Consider the following 24774-nt stretch of genomic DNA (forward strand, 5'->3'; position numbering starts at 1 on the left):
CCATAGATGACCCATCTTGCCCCACCTTATTCTAATAAATGCATAAGTGCATGAGTAGATATATCTAGCTTCCCCCGAAGTAGTACTCTAGAGTGGCACACAGACAAGGCGAGTAAGAGTTTTTGGTGGGTATAATCCCCATTCATGAAGTAGTCGCTCTATGGCTTTTTAAAAGTTTCCTCTTATTATAAAAGACACACATACACGTAAACACTTTGAAATCCGAAAAAAGATACAACGGATATACTTATTCCCGGATGCTTTTTCTTTGTCCGTATTCCTAGATGCTAGAACTTCGACAGGTAGAATGCTGACCGGATATGCTATCCTTTTCAGCGAACTAACCATCAGGGAATAAGGATTCCTCACTTTATGTAAATAATGGGTATAGTGAGCGGAAAATCGCAAAAATGCGTGGGGCTAAAATTGTGTTATCGCATGCATTAACGAAAGATTTTGTCACTCCTAATGGTACATCCATCAAAAAGTATATTCAAAATTACTGAAATTAATTATAGAGCCTTGACTGGCATTCTCTTCCAAATGAAAAAAAAAAACCAAAAGCAATGCAACAAAAAAGGAACATCTACCATTATTTGGGAAAAACAGTACTATGAGAAGGGAAATGGATGAGCATAATCTCTCGTGTCGTAGGCTCATAGTACTGTTTTTTTCCCAAAGGTTATGCTAGACTTCCTTTTCTAGTAGATAACACAACAACGGGAAAGCAACAAATCAACTCAAGACAAAAAGACAACAACTTCAAACGGCTTACTCCGGGGCCGGTTCGAAACGACGTCCCAACGTCATCGATATTCGCGTAGAGATCTTGGATTGATCCCCCGATACACCCATCGTAGGATTTGTAGCGAGCTTTAGATAAAAAAGGACGCTTTATGCCGGAGGGTTGCTGTTGATTTTGCTGCTGTTGCTGTTGTTGTTGTTGTGGTTGAGACTGTTGTGAATGATTTTGAATCACTTGCGATGGAATCATCATAGAGGACGAATTGAGAACGACTGGTGCAGATCCTGAGAGTTTGGCCGTATTAGGCTGATCACTAGCCTCTCCGGCAACCAGTAAGGAATCGGTGAAATCATCATCCTGTTACGCGAAATCAAAAGTCAATCCGCGCAGCATGAAGCAAAGAGATTAATGTTTGATTTTCAACTGGGAGTTTCCAGAAAACATGCCTAAAAGGGGAGGAAAAAGCAAAAAAATATACTCACTTCTTCTCTAGTCAAGATATCATCCGGATCGTCGCTGATTTCGCTGAGATTGTCCTCATCCATGGGCTCAGGAGGAGCAACAACCGGCTCGGGAGGTTTCTCTGTCGTGGCCGCTGCGTTGGTTACCGTACCTTGTTCCACTGCGTCGGGTATTGCTGCATTATCTGTAGATTCGACGCTTTCGGCAGGTCCAGTAGATGTTGCACTGTCTACAGGAGCAGCAGTAGTAACGGTAACAACAGTTAATGGACTTTGTTGAGTTTGTGATTCTTCGACGGGTTTAACAGCTGGAATCCCTTCAGATACTTGGGGAATCGGGTGAATCAGAGGTGGAAGATCATCTTTAGGTTCATTAGAAGTTGTCGTTGGCGTTGAGACCGGTGGTTGTACGTTGGAGTCGATGATTAATGGACCTGGTGGGGCTGGTCCTGATTGACTTAACTGATTAGAGGGTCCTGGGCCAATAGGTTGTGATCCTTGTGTTTGTTGTTCTTGCTGCTGCCGTTGTTGGAGTGGCGGATGTTGGTGTGGATGTTGATGTTGGGCTGCAAGATTTTGCTGAGTGCGATTGATGCTATACTTATTCTGATTTCCAAAACGACCTGGAGCTATTCCTGCGGGGGGTCCATTACGACCGTGGCGTTGAAACATTGGCTGATGGCCTTGGTGCTGCCGTCGGAACATTGTGTTGTCATTCCCGACTCTATCACCGAGCCTTCCGGCCAATTTGTGGCGTGGGCCAAACTCCATATCTTCTTTTGGTTTACCATGCCAATTTGGTCCTTGGTTCGGCTCAGGATGTGTATGTTGCCATCGACGACCACCACTATGACTGTGAGAATGCGTCGGCGGCCCCACAGCTGGATGATCGTCGTGTTCCCATGCACGCTCCTTGAACTTCCATTCATTCCGTTCCTTTTCGTTAACCCAACCATCAGCTTCTTTCCAGCGTGATTCATCCCAGTTCCTAGACGGACCTTGATAAGAATCAGGTTCATGGCTGTGGCTATGTGGTGGACGACAGTGCTCACGATCCCAATCTCGACCGTGTTCTTCACGTCTTTCATACGTACGCGGCGCTGGTGGTGCACGATCTGGTTCACGGTTCCGTTCCCATTCTCTATCAAGTTCTCGTCTTGGTGGAGGATCATCCGGGTATTCGGTGCGACCATAGTCTTGGCTGCGACCTCTTTCTCTGTCGTAAGCGGGCCGGCCTTCAGGTTCCCTGTACTCTCGGGTATCTCGAGCTGGGGCAGCTGCATGACGGTCATATGGACTATCACGGCTCCTTGCGCCCCTAACAATAGGGGCCACATATTCTCGTTCCCTGGAACGAGTACGACGATCATGATGTTCTATAAATCCTGTAATTAGAAACTCCGTTAGTGGGGCTAAAGTTGCATAATTATTTTGATTTTACCTCTTTCCACGACACCACGGTCAAATGATCGCTCCCGAGGAGCGAGCCGATCACGGCTTCTCGGTGAGTTAGGAGTACGGCTACGGTCGTGATCGATTTTACCAGGAGATCTAGCAGCAGCCAAAGCTCGCGCACGTTCTGCTGGACGTGGCAAAAGTCGTTCAACTGGCCGATGGCGATCGGGTTTGTCCAAACCGCCATCAACAGGATTTTCTCGTTCGCGTCGGGGAGCTGGTCTCTCTTTAGCAGCGGCGAGGCGTTCCCGTTCACGCTGTCGCTCCTGACAACGAGCAAGCGCTTCTTCGCGTTCCTTGGTCCTGGCAAGTTCTCCCCGTTCCTGCCTTTCACGACGTTCACGATCTTTCAGCGTTTCATGTCTTCGCCGATCGTCAATGCGTTCCGGGGAACGCTCTGGTCGTCTAACCACGGCTGCAACCGGTTCTCTATATCTAGATCCTTCAGGAGATTTTTTCTTCTCTCTTCCGCGGGCAGAAACCGGTACAACAGTCGGCGATATTCGTGCCCGTGGCGAACGGGATCGGATGTGCGCTCTTGGAGAGCGACTCTTGACGTGTTCCCGTTCCCGTTCTCTTTCGCGAAGACGCAAACGTTCTTTTTCTCTTTCGCGTTCCTTCTCCCGGAGAGCTAATTCACGTTCCTTTTCGCGAACACGTTCACGTGCATCAACAACGGCAACATGTTTTTCTTTCTTCAAAGCCACCACTTTTTTGACGGTGTATTTTGTCGGTGTCTTTCCGCTAGGAGAAACTTCCCTGGCAACTTTACGAATATGACTGGTTGTTCCACCAGGGCTCGTAACTTTCTTGACGCGAATCTTAGTTAAATGACCTCCGATTTTCTTAGTTACAATTCGCTTAGTTCCATCTGCAGAAACCTTTTTGACATGCTTCTTGGCAACTTTTTTGCCTCCGCCCCCATCCGAGCTAGAGCTAGAATCGCGTCGTTGCCTAACGGCTCGTTTCTTCACTCTTCTAGAATCTCGGCTGGAACTGCTCGAGCTAGAACTTGAATCCGAGTCTGATGAATCCGATCCACTGCTGCTCGAACTATCCGAACTAGAGGAAGACCTACGTGGTGCCGGTACCTTGCGAATCTTCTTCACTACCAGCGTCTCCTTAGCGGATTTTTGCTTCATCATTGACGATGAAGAATGATGATGGTGGTGATGATGACTGCTTCCACCTCCACTGGCGTCCATCTCTAGTTTCAGCTCGTGCTGTAATTCTTTTCGTTTGCGCTCTAGAATGTCCTGATCAGCATTCTCCAGACTGGATTGATCCCAGCCACCACCTCCGCCGCCTCCACCTGATGGTGCGGAACTACTACCACCACCAGGCCCACCTCGTTCTATGGTCGACGTAACGCTGTGTCCACCCCCACCACCACCACTACCACGTTCCGCTTCGCTCCGGTTGGAAACGTTACCCACGTTCGATGGGCCTACAACAGCGCCAATAGTTTCGCCTCTGCTAACTATAACCTTGCCGAGTTTGGCTGCAAGCTGCGCTTCAATGAGTCTGGCGTGCGCCGAGACACTCTCCGGTACAATCTTCGGAGGTGGAACCGGTTCGGGATCGTCACAGCCAACAATGCGCTTGACGATCTCTTCCTTGTTGACAGTCTGCGGAAAATTAAAAACAAAAAAAAAAGAATATATATTAGCTGAAAATACTCGATCGGTACTACAGATAATTAAACTCGTGATCTAACGGAGAGCTTGACACGTGGTCAAATTCACAACCTGATAAATAGGGCATATCTCAAAATTCAGGATTTTTTGGGGGCACGATCATTGAATTCCTGGACAATTTGCACTGTGCTCCTGAATCGATCAAATAGATCGCTTCCCCTTTGACACTTTTGTATATTTATTTTGCCAGACCGACTTTTGTAATTCTAGGAATTTTGGCAGGAAATTTAGAGTTTAGCAATTAATAGTTTAAATTTAGGTAGTGATGAAACCTCACTAGAACTAGTCCACAGCCGCAGTCAGTAATGAGCAAAGGCGGACGCACATCTTTTTGCCTGTAAATTAGAAGACATACTTCAAATCTCTGCGTACATCGTACGGGTTAGGCAAAAAGGTGTGCGTTTGACTTTGTACTGTCGCATTAATGGCCCTCGCTCATTTTCAACTTCTATTCAATTTTCATACTGCCGTACTCTAACCGAACCGAGCTACCCTCTTCTAAAGATCATTATCTAGGTAATAAACTATCACACTAAAGCTTCATGTTCGCATTTCCAACCAACTCTAGTTTAAATTGATTGATGATCGTTTTAGTAGAATAATTGTATACCTTATTACCTTGTTCTTCCTTTTAATTCTACTACTATTGTATCACCTTCACTTTCCCTAATTCACTACCCAACAAGCATTGAATGTTATAAGAGCTTATTCAGGCAAAAATAAGCTTCTTCAGCTAAAAAATGGCTCATTCAGCTATTAATCAACTCAAATTGTTTGTTGAAACTTTCACTATCATTTAAAACAAACTAAAACAGCATACATATTTCGTTCACTAATGGCAAACTTCGCCAATGAAGAAGTTTGCAAGTAGTAAACGAAATACGTATCCTGTTATAGTGTTTTAAAGTGATAATGTAAGTGAATAGTGAATTAGTGAATGTGAAAGTGATGCAATAGTAATAGAATTAAAAAGACGTAAATAGTAAATTTTCTATAATTTTTCAAATTTCGAATCTCAGCAGTTCCATTTTAAATGACGATTTTTTTTTTAAATTTTTAGATCGACCTTCTACGATTATGTTGAAACTTTGCACAAATGTTTGTTATTGTCCAACATGCCATTTTACATATTTGGTTCTCTAGTTTTGTACACGACTAACACTTGAAAAGGGCTTATGCAAAAATTAAACACATCAATAGAAAAATACATATCTCGTGAACGATTTGTTCGATCGAGATGGTGTCTTAGAAGAAGTTGCGGACAAGTATTGTGCCTTCCAAGAAAAAATATACACTGTAAAAAATTATTTTTTTTTTACAAAAAAAAAAATTAAAATTACTCAAATTGTAAAATTTTTTACATAATTTTTTTTATATTTATTTTGTAGTTTAGATAAAGTTATAATTACTGACACTGTGCATTTGCTGGGCAAATCATAAATAAAAAAGTTATGAATTATTGAAAAAAATAAGTATTTTCAAAAATACTACCTACAGTTATTGAATATCTTTAAAATAGTGTTAATATTAAAACACATTGAATTTACAACCAAAAAGCTCATAATGCTTAAATTGCCCAAAGTTGATATTTTCGAGATACTCGTAGGTTAAAATTCACTTGTCGCATAATTTGAGCAATTTTCACTCTTTTGAGATGTTATTCGTGAGTGTTCAATCTTGAGAGGAATACCCCTCACCATCCCTCTCCAACGGGGAAGTTTGGTAAAGAGAGATGATCAATCCAATTTGTACCTTTATACCTTGCTCGCTTTCTACTCTCTATATAAACAATTTCACACTGCCGTACCCTAACGGAACTATCAACTCTATACTTTCATCTCCTCATCTATCGTATAAAAGTTACCACTTTAGTCTGTTATTTGAAATTAGCATCTTCAACTATTTTAAAGAAGATTTTAAACGAAGTTTCTAAAAGAAGCTTCAAGAAGAACCTTCTTAAGAAGCTTTCAGAAGAACCTTCTTAAGAAGTTTCTAAAAGAAACTTCCTTTGGAAGCTCATTCTAGACGCATGCCATCGCTCCGCTTCTCAGACTAAAAACAAAACAGGCAGGACAGTAATAGCAGCCGGTGGAAACTAACGATTTTAAATTGGCTCACTACTTGACTACTTGAAAAATCGTCTATTCTAGCAAAGATTGACAGTTTCTTATGGGAATTTTCCGTGGAGTGAAAGGATAGTACGAAGTCCGCCATGTTTCACGCACAATCTGACGTTTGCTTATGGATTTAACATTGAAGTAAAGAGCTACAGAGTCGCCAGTTGGTTTGTTTTGATTTGCTATAAAAGTTTGACATATAAAATGAGGGGTTCGTTGATTTTCCTTTGTTTCGAGGGGTGCATCGATTAGCTTGGGACCGAAGAGAGTACCATAGATGAGCCAAAAAGTTGAGCACGTTTCTTCGGGACCTTCTGGGCTTTTTTTTTCTCTGATCGGGACCAAACACCACTGCGACCAGTAATTTGGTCTATTGTAGTATATCCGGTGTCGTTAGTTTAGTGCATGTCGTATTACTCATCACTATTGAGAAATGATGAAGTGTTCGATTTTGTACAGTTGTCATTCTTGCATTTATTGCAAGGATCCGACTCTAATTGAAAGGTCCCGCTATTTATACCCTTCGGAGTGTTGGAATACCCTCCAAAGGCGCGCCCCTTTGTCAGTCAAAATTGAATTCCTTAGCAACAAAATTAAGGTATGACACCGATAATGACCATGCATCAGAACCCTAGTCTTAACCAGAGAACAACGAATAGAAGATTAGGAACAACATAGATGAAGCGAGGGGGGCGAAAGTCCCAGATTTATTCGAATTTAGCAAGAAAATCTCTTCAGTTTAATGATTTCATTAATATTCAGCCAAATCCATTTTATCCGATATTATCGAGCTTAAATCTCTAAAAAATAAAAATATCGTTTTTATCGATCACATCTCTGACATATCGGGTCACATATCTAATTTTCATGTGACAGATTACGGTGACAGCTGTTTTGACAGAAGAGATTTCTCGCGTCACTTTTCATTAAGTTCTATCTACATTGATCGAATCTCTTCATTGACTTTCGCTTTCGTTAATAACTCAGTAGCAACAACATTATCTGTTATGTTTGACATTCTGGGTACTAGCTAGCTCGCTAGCTAGTACCTTATTTTATCCAACTATGTGAAAAAAATAGCGCAAAATTTGTTTGCGCAGCCATGGTGATTCAAAGAGAGAGTCGATGATAAAATCGATCAATGTAGATAGGACCTAATGAAAGGTGACGTGACATTTTTGCCTCAAATTAGCAAAACATTGTATTGCAACATTCGTTTGTTGTCAGAATTGTTCCGCAGATTTATCCGTAAAACCGAACCAGTGGTCATAATCCGTGTGGACTAATAAGGGATACATCGATCTGTTCAAGGGACGAGTTTCGCCGGAAGATGTGGAAACATGTACGGAGCGATTTGCCAAGGCCAAGGCAGTGAATTCGATCCTCCGGCATTTGGTTGATATGAAGTTCTTTAACGAGCAGTTGGAGGAACTGTATGAAAAGACCGCCTGGCGCTTCGAGGAGAAGCTCAAGAGCAAGGCCGTTGCGTATGATGTGTTCGAACAGTGTGTCATGTAAGTAGATTTTGCTTGTGGATTATGGGTTTAGATTGTAATTATCTAATAGATATTGCAGTGAGCCATCTCGGACGAATGCGGCTGGAACGGGAAGTGAAAGAAATTCTGTTGAGTAACATCAAGCGGAAGCTTACCTAGCAAGTGGTTAAGATCCGAGCAAATATTGGATTTGCTTGCTACGGTTACGAGGGTATCGATGCAGTCAAGACTGCGCTGCGGGCTGGCCTAGATCTCTCGACGGAGGAACCTTTGGATCAAGATTGATTTGATTGCTCCACCTTTGTATGGTAAATTTATCACTCAGCAGTATTAAATAATGCAGTAGTTATCAGAAATATCGTTTTAGCCATGACAACCTCAACGCCGGAGAAAGCCAACGGGCTGAAAGGCCTGAAACTGGTAATTGAAAAGGTCATGGAAACGATCGAGAATCTCGGCAATGTGTTCAAGGTACTGATGGCACCGAAAGTGATCACCGCTAAGGACGACCATTATTGCCGTCACACTGATTACACCCCCACTTTCAGTGAAGGTCCCTCTGCCGGAGCAACTGTACACGCTCGATGCACAGGTGTCGAAAAACCTCAACTTTTACTCGATGATCTACTTCAACGCGGAATTGGCTGGCCAGCGGCGGGAGATGGAAAACCTGTTCCTGTGTAAGTTCGACGGGGTGTACTTCAACATGAATATCGATCTCCTGCGATACGACAGATCCGTGTTGGCGACGAAGTTGGAACCGCTGCAGCCCTATCGGATCTATGCCATGTTTACCGATCGAGTCCTGATGGGGGATACTGCCGGTATGGGCCATGGCCCCCACTCAAAAGCCTTATGATGCATAAATTTTGTGTGAATAGTGTTTGATTTTATTACTGAAAAATAACGTTTGTTATTATGTAATTCTGTGCGCTGGTCCTTGAAATCTGTAAATTCTGTCCGAGGAACACTTTTCCGTTTCCGACATCAGCATCCAAAGGAATGTAGATTTTTTCACACGCACAATGCTTCCGTTGCGATTTCGAATTTGAAACGTATTTCGTGAGTTGAAAGCTGATGAATCTTTTATGTTAAGTTCAGCGCCAACGTTTCCAAATAAGTCGGTTGCATTATGGATCTCTTCGTCACTTTCAAAAGATTCCTCCGGTATAGAAATATACGCAAATTCTCCGCAAGCGGGGTCAAGTTTTGCTTTAGGTTTTCTGATGAATACGCATTCTTCGAACGATATGTCTTTCGGTTCCAATCCTAACTTTTCCAGCTGGTAGCGTACTTCGAGCTTAGCTTTTGAAATTGTGGATACAATATCCGAATCTGACGGCAGCTGTGATTGTGGCGTATAGGTATCGGATAACTTTTGGCGAGGAAAGCAAAACTCATCTTTTCTGCTATGTATAAAGTGAGATTTCGCTTCGATCCTATTCAATCGCGCTTCAAAGGATTGCGTGGTAAAATTTACAACCGTAAATTCTGTTGTAGTGAAGGATCGTGCTAATCTAAAGAAGCTTTCGCATGTCTGGCTTTGCAAAAGATTTATATTAAATTCGTACCCCTTTTCGCGACAAAGTCTGAGAAAGTTGACCAAAGCGTGAGCGTTTATTTCCAGGCTCCAGTAGCAGTTAGTTGTAATGCAATTTTTGATTGTTTTATATTTTAAAACGCACCAACTACGCCAAGCTCTTACGAAGAAAAGGGCATACCTGTAAAAAAAATATTAAACAGTGCATCATAATCAAGCCTTTATGCGTTTATTTCAATGTTTATGAAGCTATAATGAATCATACTAACCTAATTCTATAAACTCTTTCTGAAGCGTTCAGGTTCGGATCCATAAATGAAGTCATGATTTTGGACATCAATTGGAGATATATTGCAGTGCCTTCAGCTTCCGGAAAATTACTGTTTAACGCATCAATAACTCGACGTTCCGTCATTTTTTCAACCGGGCGGAAACGCATTTTATCCTGCATGCTAAGATCAGACGGAAAAAGTCCATGTTGATCTCTAGGCAAAAGTATCAGCTGCTGAAGGTGAACACTCGATATAGTATGATTTCCTGTAAAGTGTTTAGCGTAAAATTGATGTGATATTATCAGTAAGTTTTATTTTTTTTAAATACCTATTATTATATGACGGTCTTGTTTCATCAGCCGTACCCGAAACTTATTAACAAGATGGGTTGTGTCCTGGATACAAATGTTGTCCGTAGAACAGTCAGCAAAAAACCATTCACCGATTCGATTTTCGTCTTTGATTGGAATTCTCATGCGATTCATCATGGCCTGAACCAATCGTGGATCACCATCAGATGCTCTGCATATCATTAGTATTCCAAGCTTTTTACACTTCTCTTCAGTGTGTTTCCATCTTCTGAGAACATCTTTTGTGGTGAATCTATTGTCCGAACAAGTGAACATCAGGCAGAATGCCTCAGAACCTGATTTTAACGGTTGGGCCATGGTAACATAAAGGTTCCGACCAACTGGATACCGCTGAAGGAATTCTTTAACCTGTGCTGGGGAGGAAGCAACAAAAAAATTCCTGATGGGCATTCCGTTGGTATCGACAGGTGGAACTAGACCATATATTTCATCTTTGATAGAGTTATAGCTAACCCCACCAGAGATACGGGTTGCATCTTCACTCAATACGAATACCCTTGGCAAATCGTTGAGCTCAAGATATCGAGAGAATTCCGGCAGTCTCAGACAATCTGGTTTTACAGTTCTGCTCATTTTTTTCAAATGTTGCTGACATGTTCTAATATCCGGCGACACGGAATTTGCGTGTTCAAATTCGTAAGCCGATTTGCCACACTGTACATATTTGTATGTGAAATAATCAAGCTCCTTATCAGTATAAAGTCTACCTCTTGGATGTATACCAGCCAATCGTGCTTCGCAAGCGGTAAGCAGGTTCAGTATGCTTCCCGTATGAGCCTGTTTATCCTCGATACTGCGACTGGCCAAATCGCAGTATCTATCTAGTTTAAAGGGTCATCTTCATCGGATTTTCGATCCTGTTGGTCCTCTTCAAACGATAGTTCTCCACCGGAACTGCGTTCCGCATCTTCATCGGACTCTACTTCCTCACCAGCATCATCGTCGGCTTTCTGATTCTGCTCTACCATTTGGTCCTCAGCGCTTTTTACTTCATTGTCGGCCTCTAGATTCTCATTGCTCACTAGCTCCTCATCGGATTCCAGTTCTTCACCAGCACTGCTTACCGGATCGGATTCTATCTGCTTATCAGCGTCTAGCTCTGCATTGGCATCTACTTCCTCATTGGATACATCTATCTCATCGTTTTCCAGCTCCTCACCGTCGTTTAGCTTCACATCGGTATTTAGATCATCCGGCTCTGGTTTCTCACCGCATTTGCTCCAGGCCTCCAGGTACTCGCAAGGGTACTCGTCAATGTTCTCGATCGTGAGCTCAGCTGTTGCAAAACTGTTTTTAATAGTCCGGCTACAGCTTGGTGTGACTACATCCTGGTCAAATTGGTGAGGCGTAACATTTGCGCTGGTGTCTAGACGAAGTCGTTTATTTGGTTTGCGCTCCGAGTTGTTCCCAGGTTTTGTACTCGTAATGTGATCTGCAGTTGAATGTTTGGCCTTAACGTGAGCTGAAAAGTTGGATATTTTCCAAGTTCCTGATTTTTCAGGCCGTATCGTGACGATGTTACCACAAAATGGACATTGGATACATGCTTTGATACCACAGTTATCCTGCTGAATGTTTAGTGATAACTTAGCCAGTTTTGTAAACAAATCAATACTTGTGTCGTCTCTGTAATAGAATGGGGTCGTAAAATAACAGGAAAGCTAAGATTTCAATAATGATAAAACCTTTTTTTGTAGTAGTCCAAAATCTTATTGTGGACAGATCGTGAGGCATCTTGTGCTGCAGTCACGTTCAGAGTTTGTTGTCCGGACAACCTTTTACAAAACCGCTTTATTCCATGTTGTTTGATACAGTCTGCCACAAGTTTCATTGCACTTCTTTCACCGGTCACGAAACGAAATTCACGAATATCTCCGGGTATATTACCGAACATTTCCTTCACCTCCTCAACAGATTTTCCCAGTATCTCCGGCATCCAGCGAACATCAGCTTCAATGGCATCTATGGTTCGGTCATCAATGGATGCCAACCCTCCATGGAGATATTTTGTTCCTTCCAGCGCCGCCCGAACACTTATTGGAATTGGCCCCGTAATTTTGGAAACCTCTTTCCAAAAATTGCTAATATTGATTTCCATTTTTGAATTTGAATCACAAGCGAGATGACAAGCAGTTTCCGGTTTTCCCCGTTGACAGGTAACACTGCGATACACACTAAACATAACATCAGCAGTAACGAGCAGAATTATCCGATATATCCAATATTATCGATTAATAGTGGATGAAATCGGATGACATCTGAAGACACGTGTTATAAATCATTACGGATCGAATTTATCCGGTGTTTATCGTAATTATTCAGCAAATTTATTTGAAATCTGTTAAATTAAATGCAGAATGGATTACTTTCGTCCCCCTCGAGATGAAGACTACACAGCTAAAAAAAGTAGTGTAAATTTCCGTTACTATGATGCACATAAATGGAGCGTCATAAATCATACAAATTTACATTATAAATCGTGTAAATTTATGAGACATGTCATGCAATATTCCATATATTGTATGCAACTTTCCACCTTTGTTTGCAACATTTCTTGCAAGCTGCTAGTTTACGTGAAAAGGAAGTTTACATGCATGAATGTTTGCATGCATGGATGTTTACATCACCAGTAAAATTCAGATTTTTTTAGTGTGTAACTAACTGATTTTTTCCTTGTTTCAAGATCATCCTCGGTGGACAAAGCCGAATCTTGTCACTATCAACAAGGCATAAAAAGTAACAAGGACTAAGATGTGTTCCTTTGATTACTGAAAAATCCTGTTCCCCTAGTTTGAAGTAGTCGGGACTAGGAATCGGTGGTAGATCTTACATCCCGTAACGTACCACGAAAAGGTGATCTACCCACGTTACGGGGCTGCCTTCTGGTTTTAGAGTTACCTCTAGAGAATTTGTTTATTATTCAGTTCCAACCTGGATCGGGTATCAAGATCGGCTCTGCTTGTTTTCTGACAAATGTCAGTTTGATCGTTTGCACTACAAACGAAGTGACAGAGCGGCTCGAAAACTTTGGTGACGAACCTGCTATTGCAATTTTTCAGTGTACCACATGGCAACATTACTATTGGATTGTACCATAGAGGTAACTCTAAGACCAGGGGGCACATTGCGCATCTCGAAACGAAAGACACTTTGTACGAACGCTTGTATGATACACTAATCGATACACCCCTCGAAACATAGGAAAATCCACGAACCCCTCAGTTTATCTGTCAAACTTTCATGGCGAATCAAAACAAACATAGTGTAGTACTAGAATTTCGACTAGAATGGAGTACGGTAATCGATTTGCTAGGGACCAATAGGCTAGTCAAGTAGTGAGCCAATTTAGGAGTGAATCTGGCAGACCAGAAATGTGGAGGATCTGCATCAGATTATTGTAGTTTTAACTGCGTGAAAACGAAAAAAAAGTGCGAAAAACAGGGTAAAGGAAAGTTTAAACACGTTTAAGTTTGTGCAGGGCATTACAGATAGTATTTCACGAAGCACTTAGTGCTTCACCAAGTCTCCAAAAGTTTTCCGTAAATCATTCAAAAACATGAAGATTCATAAAACAGCAAAAAAAGGTTATCTTCCATTTAATTCCACTTAATTAATTTTGGTATCCATGACAGATACGTATTTCGACTACAATGTGCAGTCTTCATCAGTGTCATTCCCACTAAAGAACTTATCAAAATCTAACCCCCTTAAGTACTCATCCCCTAGGTATAAAAGTCAAGATCACAGGTATATAAATGAAACTACAATGTGTTGAATCGGAACCTACCTAACTAATTAAAACCAAAGATTTAAGTAAGCTAAAGGAGAAAAATCTATTCAACTCTCTAATAAGGAAAATCCCAAAGGCTTGGTAGCCATCATAATGAAGTAATGAAATTGGGTTGTTAGCGGAATGCTTTAATAAAACAGCAAAAAAAGGTTATCTTCCATTTAATTCCACTTAATTAATTTTGGTATCCATGACAGATACGTATTTCGACTACAATGTGCAGTCTTCATCAGTGTCATTCCCACTAAAGAACTTATCAAAATCTAACCCCCTTAAGTACTCATCCCCTAGGTATAAAAGTCAAGATCACAGGTATATAAATGAAACTACAATGTGTTGAATCGGAACCTACCTAACTAATTAAAACCAAAGATTTAAGTAAGCTAAAGGAGAAAAATCTATTCAACTCTCTAATAAGGAAAATCCCAAAGGCTTGGTAGCCATCATAATGAAGTAATGAAATTGGGTTGTTAGCGGAATGCTTTAATAAAACAGCAAAAAAAGGTTATCTTCCATTTAATTCCACTTAATTAATTTTGGTATCCATGACAGATACGTATTTCGACTACAATGTGCAGTCTTCATCAGTGTCATTCCCACTAAAGAACTTATCAAAATCTAACCCCCTTAAGTACTCATCCCCTAGGTATAAAAGTCAAGATCACAGGTATATAAATGAAACTACAATGTGTTGAATCGGAACCTACCTAACTAATTAAAACCAAAGATTTAAGTAAGCTAAAGGAGAAAAATCTATTCAACTCTCTAATAAGGAAAATCCCAAAGGCTTGGTAGCCATCATAATGAAGTAATGAAATTGGGTTGTTAGCGGAATGCTTTAATAAAACAGCAAAAAAAGGTTATCTTCCATTTAATTCCACTTAATTAATTTTGGTATCCATGACAGATACGTATTTCGACTACAATGTGCAGTCTTCATCAGTGTCATTCCCACTAAAGAACTTATCAAAATCTAACCCCCTTAAGTACTCATCCCCTAGGTATAAAAGTCAAGATCACAGGTATATAAATGAAACTACAATGTGTTGAATCGGAACCTACCTAACTAATTAAAACCAAAGATTTAAGTAAGCTAAAGGAGAAAAATCTATTCAACTCTCTAATAAGGAAAATCCCAAAGGCTTGGTAGCCATCATAATGAAGTAATGAAATTGGGTTGTTAGCGGAATGCTTTAATAAAACAGCAAAAAAAGGTTATCTTCCATTTAATTCCACTTAATTAATTTTGGTATCCATGACAGATACGTATTTCGACTACAATGTGCAGTCTTCATCAGTGTCATTCCCACTAAAGAACTTATCAAAATCTAACCCCCTTAAGTACTCATCCCCTAGGTATAAAAGTCAAGATCACAGGTATATAAATGAAACTACAATGTGTTGAATCGGAACCTACCTAACTAATTAAAACCAAAGATTTAAGTAAGCTAAAGGAGAAAAATCTATTCAACTCTCTAATAAGGAAAATCCCAAAGGCTTGGTAGCCATCATAATGAAGTAATGAAATTGGGTTGTTAGCGGAATGCTTTAATAAAACAGCAAAAAAAGGTTATCTTCCATTTAATTCCACTTAATTAATTTTGGTATTTGGTAAATTAATTAAGTGGAATTAAATGGAAGATAACCTTTTTTTGCTGTTTTATTAAAGCATTCCGCTAACAACCCAATTTCATTACTTCATTATGATGGCTACCAAGCCTTTGGGATTTTCCTTATTAGAGAGTTGAATAGATTTTTCTCCTTTAGCTTACTTAAATCTTTGGTTTTAATTAGTTAGGTAGGTTCCGATTCAACACATTGTAGTTTCATTTATATACCTGTGATCTTGACTTTTATACCTAGGGGATGAGTACTTAAGGGGGTTAGATTTTGATAAGTTCTTTAGTGGGAATGACACTGATGAAGACTGCACATTGTAGTCGAAATACGTATCTGTCATGGATACCAAAATTAATTAAGTGGAATTAAATGGAAGATAACCTTTTTTTGCTGTTTTATTAAAGCATTCCGCTAACAACCCAATTTCATTACTTCATTACTTCATGAAGATTCATGCCGGAAATTTTGCTATGAGAGATCGAGAAAATGTGTCGTTTCGTTGATATGTGTTATGTGTCATTTCTTCAAGTGAGAGTGTTTTCGAAAAAAATAGAAACCATGATTTATTGAAGAGATACGAAAAACATCGTAAAGTGATAGAGAAAGAGAGAGAAGAGTATTCCACTACATATGCCGATTATTCAACAGGACTCAACGAGAATCGAGATGACAAAGATTCAGCAGCAAGGCAACAAAACAGTGGCGTCACGTGCCTCATTTGTTTACCTGTGCTCCAAACTTTGTTCGTTATAGTTTACCACCACATATTAGTTTTTGTTTTATTTTTCAATGCTCCATGAATTCGAGGGACATGTTCTCAATTACTATATCAATCACTACCTTACGTAACATTTGAAGGGCCTATCATCTTGTGTAAACAAAACTTGTATGGCCCGTTTCGCGCTAACCGAAGAAGGAGGAATTGCAAAACTTAACTAATTCTCGTTTTTGTCACAAGGCTAACTCTTTCGACTGAAGTGTAATAAAGAATATCCGTCAAACACTTCCGAAAACATTTTTTAATACAAAACAGTGTCAAAATCTAGAGAAAATTCATGAAGTCCCCTGGGTAGCAAACTTGAATTAATCAATTCTTTCTTCATCAGAGCAACACTATCAGAATGAACCAGGGGAAGCTCATAAGTTTTGATAGGCAACTCGCAACGTAAACAATGACTTTGAACGTCGATTTCTCTTGAATGACTACACACCCACGAAATCTGACTACACCAGCTCATAGAACAAACATTTATCTGTCAGATGATTTAGTTAGTTTGAGTGGGTGTGTTGTCATTCGTAAGAAACCGACGATCCAAGTCATTGTTTAGGTTTCGAGTTAGACCCTTCTGACATGTTTCCCCTGAATTGAGAGATTTACACCTGACATGAGAGTGAGAGCGAGCTTTTGCGCTCTCTTTCTCCATTACTCTCTTTGCATGCAATCTGATATCCACGTGCACAACGAAAAATGCACGCTTTAGGCACTTATACATCACAAATGTTAAACTCACACATTCAAACATTACGATACACGTCCAAAGCTTAGCAGACTGCTGTTTCCGTGTTGCTCCCGTTTGATGCGTGACTGCTGAAAGTTTCAATTACAAGTAGTGGTGCAAACCGCCATGTATTGTGGAAAATTTTAGGTGTGTTTCAAGAGGTGATAGAAGGTCTGCTTGGCCTACATCAGGCATTCACAAACTTGCTACCCGTCACCCAAAAAAGCTCGCTTTTAGGTGCACTATTTAACGAGTTATGTCAAGGTAGTGATATCGACATGCTTATAAATCAATGCATTAGGAATTAGGCAGACCATTCGAACTGATATAGTGTATTCTTGGCCACTTCAAGCTGAACATTGCATTAGGTCCTAAGTAACATTGATCGATTCCTTCGTCGATTTTCTCTTTCGTTAATAACTTGAGCACAGAACCGTTTCTTGATGTGTTTGTCATATTAGATGCTAGATAAAAGCTTCTTTTATCGATTTTTGTGCTGAAAATACTTGGGAATGTCTTTACATGACCGTGGGAAATGCAAAGAGAATCTGTAAATGTTACTTAGACATTGCATTAGATGTTTAGCTTGACTTGTGGTCTGGAGTAAAGAAGAACAGCTATAATGTGACCATAACATCTATAAAAATCTAAACGCATTTTTTTATTATTTACACCTGTGTCGTGCACAGGTTGCACATGTGGACGCAACGCCACTGACACAATACCTAAGCGGTGAGATCTAACTGATTACAACTAGATATAAAAATATGAAATGCATCCTTTTCCGGAGACGAACCAGCCCAGGGCTGAAAGTCTCCTAAATAAAGATATAAAAAAAATGCATCCTACTAAATACGTGCTATCTACAAAGCAGGAATTGCTTTGATGATGGAAGTGTACCCGCAGTACCAATATACATTTTATATCGGTACTACGTGTATGCGGGGCTTGTTGGAAGTGAAAGTAACCTCGGAATGGACGTGAGTGACCAGGTATTCTGAAATGGATTACAGAATCTCAACAGAGCTATCACCTTTCAACTTCCGGGCTAAAATTGTTTGCAATGGGATGAGTATAAGATAATAACAGATTATATTGCAAACATTTTCTTCCATAAAAACACTGTCGGACAGTGGAAGTTGGATTGTATATACATACATACATACATACATACAAGTGAGTGGAAGCAACCCTGAAAGGTGTTTGTCAAAATTGATTCCTTGTCTGTCAGAAGTAAGAAAATATTCCATCTGTCAAATTTAAGTGAAAATTCACAAAATGGAACACAGTCTAATGCTGAATTGCTATTTTTAGGCTGTTAACCATGTGGTGGATTATTTTAACTTTTGGTTAAAATTTGACAGATGGAAAGTTATCGATTAACGCTGCTATCCGAGCATGGTTATTTCTGACAGACAAGAAGTTAAATTTTGACAACTGTGGCTCAAAAACCGGTCGATCGACAGCACGGGGATTTTCGAACATAGAAAATAACTTTCGAAATGTCACTTTTAACCACGAGTTAAATTTAACTCGGCAAATGGTTCACACCCTTAGGCTGTTAACCATTTGCTGAGTTAAATTTAACTCTTGGTTAAAAGTGACATTTCGAAAGCTATTTTCTATGTTCGAAAATCCCTGTGCTGTCGATCGACCGGTTTTCGAGAAGAACTTAGCCAAGGTTGTCAAAATTTAACTTCTTGTCTGTCAGAAGTAACCACGCTTGGATAGCAGGGTTAATCGATAACTTTCCATCTGTCAAATTTTAATCAAAAGTTTAAATAATCCACCAAATGGTTCAGAGCCTAAAAAGCTTCATTTCATATTCTGGTTACTATCGCACGTGCCACAAACTTTGCAAAGAGAGATATTGAAACTTTTACATATACCCGTTCAGTAGAAATGGTTGCCAAATAATATTTTTGATTATTTTCGGAGTTTAACATGTTTGTATTACAGATTTCACACCTAATTAAAGTAATAATGACTGTTCATTAAAGAAAGTGGACAACTGTTTATCAATGGTTTAGGGTTAAAACGTAATGAAAAATTGTGAATTTACGCTCAGTATGTAAAAACATTGATTATTTGGCAACACACGAAAAATAAAAAAAAAAGTGAGAAATTTCGAAAGATGGGTCGGATTAGCTTATCAACGCGCAGATTATTTCTGCACAGATGGTTTCCGAAAAGTTGTCGTTTCGAGAATTGGCAAAAAGCAGTAGCGTCGCGTAACCTCACTTTTTACCTGTGCACCAACCTTCAAAAACAGATTTAATGCCATATTCATACTCGAATCGGTTGAAAAATACACTTAATCGTCTAGTTATCATTGCAATCAATATTTTGATAATTGTTTATGTTTTGAGAGTTGGTGCACAGGTAGATTGAGGTTAAGGCGACGCCACTGGCAAAAAGCGTGAAGTGCAAATCTACAGTGTTAAAGATTGTTAAGAAGTTTGGAGAAACGTGTTCTCTTGCAGATTTACCGAGATCTGGGCGCAAAAAGGGGGCATCGCACCAGAAAAAGGAGCTGGCAGCAGTACGCCTTTTGAAATCGTATAAACCGTGTCCTTTTCGTGAAATTGCCAAACAATTGAACATTAGCGTCGGAACTGTGCAGAATATCAAAAAAAAACGTAACAATATCAGAACCTACAAGAAGCAAAAAGCACCCAAAAGGACGGATTCACAGAAAGCTTCTTCGAAAATACGGTCACGGAACTTGTATGACCGGTGCATTTTGATGAACGACGAGTCGTACGTCAAATTGGATACCAGTACACTTCCCGGGCCGCAATATTTCAACGCAGAGCAGAGGACACATGTGCCTGATGATTTGCGATACATCCAAACCGAAAAAAATCGAAAAAAGGTTTTGGTGTGGCAAGCCATTTGCTCCTGTGGCTTAAAGAGTTCTTCGTATTTCACAACGGCCACAATCAATGGAGAAAATTACAAAAAAGAATACATCAAAAAACGGCTTCTACCCATCATCCATTGTTTTGGCTGGGTCTGACATCTGCTCACTATGCTTCTGCTACGTTGGAGATGCTCAAGAAGGGAAAAAAATCGATTTTGTTGAAAAATTCCAAAATCCCCCAAACTGCCCTGAACTGCGTCCTATCGAAAGATACTGGGCAGTAATTAAACGGCATCTAAAGAAATATGGAAGAGAAGCAAGCTCTGTTGACTGCTTCAAGAAAATTTGGTCTGCAGCACAACGAAAAGATCGAGCGTTCTTCAGAAATGAGAAGTAAACTTATGAATTTGTTCGAAAATAAATATTTTCCTTTGAGAAACAGGTGTCTACTTTCATTAATGAACAGTCCTTATGTTCGCATTAGATTAAAAATTGAAATTCTGATAATGTTGTGGGGCTCCAATTCATTAATGTAGCTTAAGCTCCGGCATACTTACATTTTATATTCCTTGAACTATTTCTTAAGCCATATGCTAAAAGCATCTCTAGAAAAATTTATTCTAAGAAAACGTTGAACATTTTAGGGGAAGGTAATAATTTTTATATTATTTATAAACCTGAGGTGCGAAATCTGCAATAGTTGCACAGTAATTTTCTCGCACAGACAAGACAAACAAAAAAAAAACGTCGGAAAAATGAAAACAGCAGCTTAAGAACAGCAATGGCAATTGCTTAAAACTTTAGGAATTTCCAGAAACTGTTGTTGATATCCGAACTGTAGTAACTCACGGAACACTTCAATACCTTTCAAAACTCGTGAAATCGCCTGACATAATCTTCGGATATTGTGATACTTTGGGTTCTACCAGCACCTCCAAAACACTAAAACTTGCGTAGGATAACTTCAAGAACTCCTGGAACTTTCAGATATCTAGGTTCTAGCGTTCCTTTCGCCAGTACGTTTTTTTTTGGGTTTGTGGACCGAATCCGGTAAAAGGATGAAATAATCTGAATTTCTCAAAAGGCCGTAAATACCTAGAGTTCCAGAGATACCGGTGAGGGGTAATGTACATATTAGGTATATGAAAATCGTGACGAAAGGGGGGAGATAGTATTTTTTTCTCAATTTACCGTGACATAATTAAAATATGGCCCATGATATCTAAAATAATTGCACTGTGAAGGTTCTTGACTTTCGAGACTCCTGTAAGTTCAGGGATTTCTTGGACATCCCTTGATTCAAATTTAGCAAAATGTTAGTTCAAATTTGAATGACCCTAACATTTTGTCAGGGTAGGGTGTGTGCCAGTTTTTAGCCCTATCTTAAATTTATAAATTTTTCATTCTTTTCAAACAAATTTTGAATACAAGAAGAACATAGCTTTTGCCAAATACAGGGCTGTTACAATATTTTCAAAATTTGATCCGCGAAATCCGCGATTTCTCAAAAGAAATCCGCGATTTCTCAAAAGAAATCCGCGACTTCAAATACTAATCCGCGACAAAAAAAAACTGTTTTCATTGCCTAAAAATACCATTTGTATACTACTACATGGCATTTCAAGCTTATTGCATATAGCATATTAGATTTTGCCTGCTCTGAACTTAGTGTTCTTTGAAGTATCTTCACATTGATTTGAGAGCTTTCTATGCCCAAGGAAGTAGAGAAATTTGCCAACCCGAAAAATTAATAGACCGAACGGGAGTCGAACTCAGTCGCCTCCAGCATGGCCTCGCTTTGTAGCTGCGCCTTTACCGACTGAGCTAAAGGAGTATCGTTTGTATCATTTGAAAAAAAAAATTCAGTTATTTATGATTTTTTTTATTATTATTATTATGGTCACTTTAACACTCTTGAGTCATTCGTGACTTGTCCGGGGGTGAGATTTGAACTCGTGACTTTGGCGTGGTCGCCCCCTAGTTTATGAATGTTTCTATTGAATAATACAGGTCTAGATTTGATGAAGCATTATTTAAAAAAAAATTATTGAGAGTTAACCTTTGCGTCTCTGACGTATTTTGCTGTCCTAAATGTTAAAGTTAATTTGGCGCTAGTTTTCTCAATTTTTGACCGTTTCAAACCATACACCCTGCACATAATCGAGAAATTACCAGAATTTCATAAGTCACACTTGTTGGTCACGTTGCGGTTCTGTATTTACACAGATATTCCTTGGGGTCTGTCCAATGGTGAAACATTGTATTTTCGTTGGCAAATCATAACCGAATCATATATATGTGACTTTGTGGATCATGCACGACTTATTACTATGTGTACTGGAAATGATAGGTTTTACAAATTTGATTTTTTCTACTAGATCAACCAAAACTGCAATAATGTCTGTAGTATCGAAAAATGTCCAATCAGTTTCAAAGTGTCTATGTGGATCATGCATCATCTATTTCCGAGTAATCCAGATGTAAATTCTTCAAATCGTCCTGGAGTTCAGATAATTTGATCTACTAGATCAACCGAGATTGGGACAACGTCTTTAATATATAAATATTTCCAAACAGATGCACAGTGTCTATGTGAATCATGCATGAACTATTGCCATGTATACCAGATGTTTTAAGTTCTCCAAATTGTTCTGGAGTTCAGATGATTTATTCTACTAGATCAACCATGACTGGGATACAGTCTGTAGTATCGAATTATGTCCAAACATATTCGTAGTGGCTATATGGATAATGTTTAATTATTTCCACGTATACCAGATGATCTAGTAGCATCGAAATATCGATATGGAAATCCTTAGGAAATATTTGGCATACACGAATATAGGTTGGCATGATCCACATAGACACTGCAAATTTATTTGGACATATTTCGATACTACAGATATTGAATTAGGCATGGGTGATTTAGTAGAAACATAATCTGATCTCCAGAATGATTTCAGAACCTATAACATCTTGTATACGTAGCAATAGGTCGGGCACAATCCACATAGACACTTTGAATCTAAAAAAAAAAATACTTCATTATGATGGCTACCAAGCCTTTGGGGATTTTCCTTATTAGAGAGTTGTATAGATTTTTCTCCTTTAGCTTACTTAAATCTTTGGTTTTTATTAGTTAGGTAGGTTCCGATTCAACACATTGTAGTTTCATTTTTATACCTATGATCTTGACTTTTTTTACCTAGGGGATGAGTACTTAAGGGGGTTAGATTTTGATAAGTTCTTTAGTGGGAATGACACTGATGAAGACTGCACATTGTAGTCGAAATACGTATCTGTCATGGATACCAAAATTAATTAAGTGGAATTAAATGGAAGATAACCTTTTTTGCTGTTTTATTTAGCATTCCGCTAACAACCCAATTTCATTACTTCATTACTTCACTTTGAATCTGTTTGGACATATTTCGATACTACAGACATTATTGCAGTCTTGGTTGATATAGTTGAACAAATCAACTGAACTCCAGGACGATTTGGAGAACCTATAATATCCGGTATACATGGTAATTACCCGCATATATACGATTCGTTTATGATTTGACATCGAAAAATGCTATGTTCATATTGGAAATAAATAAAACATGAAAATGTCTCTCATTGGACAGACCTCACGGAATTTCCGTGTAAATCCGGTGTGACTTATGGGATTGAGATCATTTCTCGATTATTTGCAGGGTGTTTGGTTTGAACCGATAACAAATTGAGAGCCAAATGAACAACAAAATTGATGACAGCTAAATAATCCGGGACGGACAATGAATTCCACAATTTTTGTGACAGCACATCAGTCCCTTCGCGATTTTCGCGACATCATTTAATGTTTCCGCGATTTTCGCGACATCATTTAATGTTTCCGCGATTTTCGCGACTGAAAATTCAAATCCGCGACAAATCCGCGAAAATCGCGAAATCCGCGAAATTCGCGAAATCCGCGCCTGTTGTAACAGCCCTGCAAATATCTACGCAGATAAAACCATAAAAAAACAATTTTGATATAGGTCCATGTGTCAAAACTGGCACACTTACCCTAGTTCAAATATAGGTATTGCAATTTTGTATGTTCATAATTTATACGTACATTTTCGAAGTTCATGAATTATCACTTACAAGAATGTTCAAAGTTTTATAAATAATTAAATTAAATTTGTAATTTATTGTTTTATTGGTTACGATAGCCTGTTAGTATAAGCTGTGCATCAGGTCAAGGCGATACATCCCGCGCTCAATTATGTTGCTGAGATTATGCAGCAAAACGAAAGAATCTTTAGGTTCCGTGTTCCCTTGTGGAAGTGACTAATTACCATTAATCTACGTTTCGAGACTAGGTACCGTCCATTTTTGGAACCGCAGTAACACTTACCGAATCTTGTTCCTGGTGTAGCTTTACGGGACCGCTTCCGCCAGTGACCGATGTTTGGAATTTTTTGGTTCCGAGCCGCTGGAACACGCTGGGGCGATCCTTGGGAAGAACTTTTTTATTCGGATTGAGCTCGAGTGTAATTTTACGCTTTACAGGTGTAGACATCTTATTTTCGACACCCGCCGCAATGGAACGCACATATTTCGCACTTCTCTCGAAAGGGGAAAAAGTCGAAAAAGGAAACAAAGAATAGCAGTTTTGCCGTTGCGAATGGGATAGTTCGAAGCACTGCAACGATTTATTCGCGCACCAGGATCCGACAGAAACACTTTTTGGATGTTAAGCACTCGAAAATTTCAATGAATTTTCACAATTTTCAGACAACAAACTTTCGGATGCCGATCGATGCCACCGTAAAATTTTCGTTTTGACGTTTACGTTACATTACAGGGTGATTCACA

General features: G+C 39.4%; 1 protein-coding gene and 1 pseudogene across 1 annotated transcript; one reads left to right on the forward strand and one right to left on the reverse strand.

Annotated features, from left to right (window-relative positions):
• Nucleotides 1-768: 768 nt before the first annotated feature.
• Nucleotides 769-24715, reverse strand: LOC135711930 (fl(2)d-associated complex component-like; the record flags this gene model as incomplete). The annotated part of the gene is made up of 4 exons (XM_065234906.1): nucleotides 24314-24715; nucleotides 2648-4289; nucleotides 1228-2591; nucleotides 769-1102 (listed from the first exon to the last, which is right to left on the reverse strand). Coding segments are annotated over exons 1-4 (3505 nt in total), but the record flags the coding sequence as incomplete, so codon positions are not given.
• LOC135711936 (eukaryotic translation initiation factor 2 subunit 1-like) lies at nucleotides 7633-8830 on the forward strand (annotated as a pseudogene).
• Nucleotides 24716-24774: the final 59 nt, after the last annotated feature.

Source organism: Ochlerotatus camptorhynchus, unplaced genomic scaffold (assembly GCF_037179485.1).
Source record: "Ochlerotatus camptorhynchus isolate MF236.1 unplaced genomic scaffold, CSIRO-AGI_Acam_v1.1 ptg000444l, whole genome shotgun sequence".
In the NCBI taxonomy this organism is placed as follows: domain Eukaryota; kingdom Metazoa; phylum Arthropoda; class Insecta; order Diptera; family Culicidae; genus Ochlerotatus; species Ochlerotatus camptorhynchus.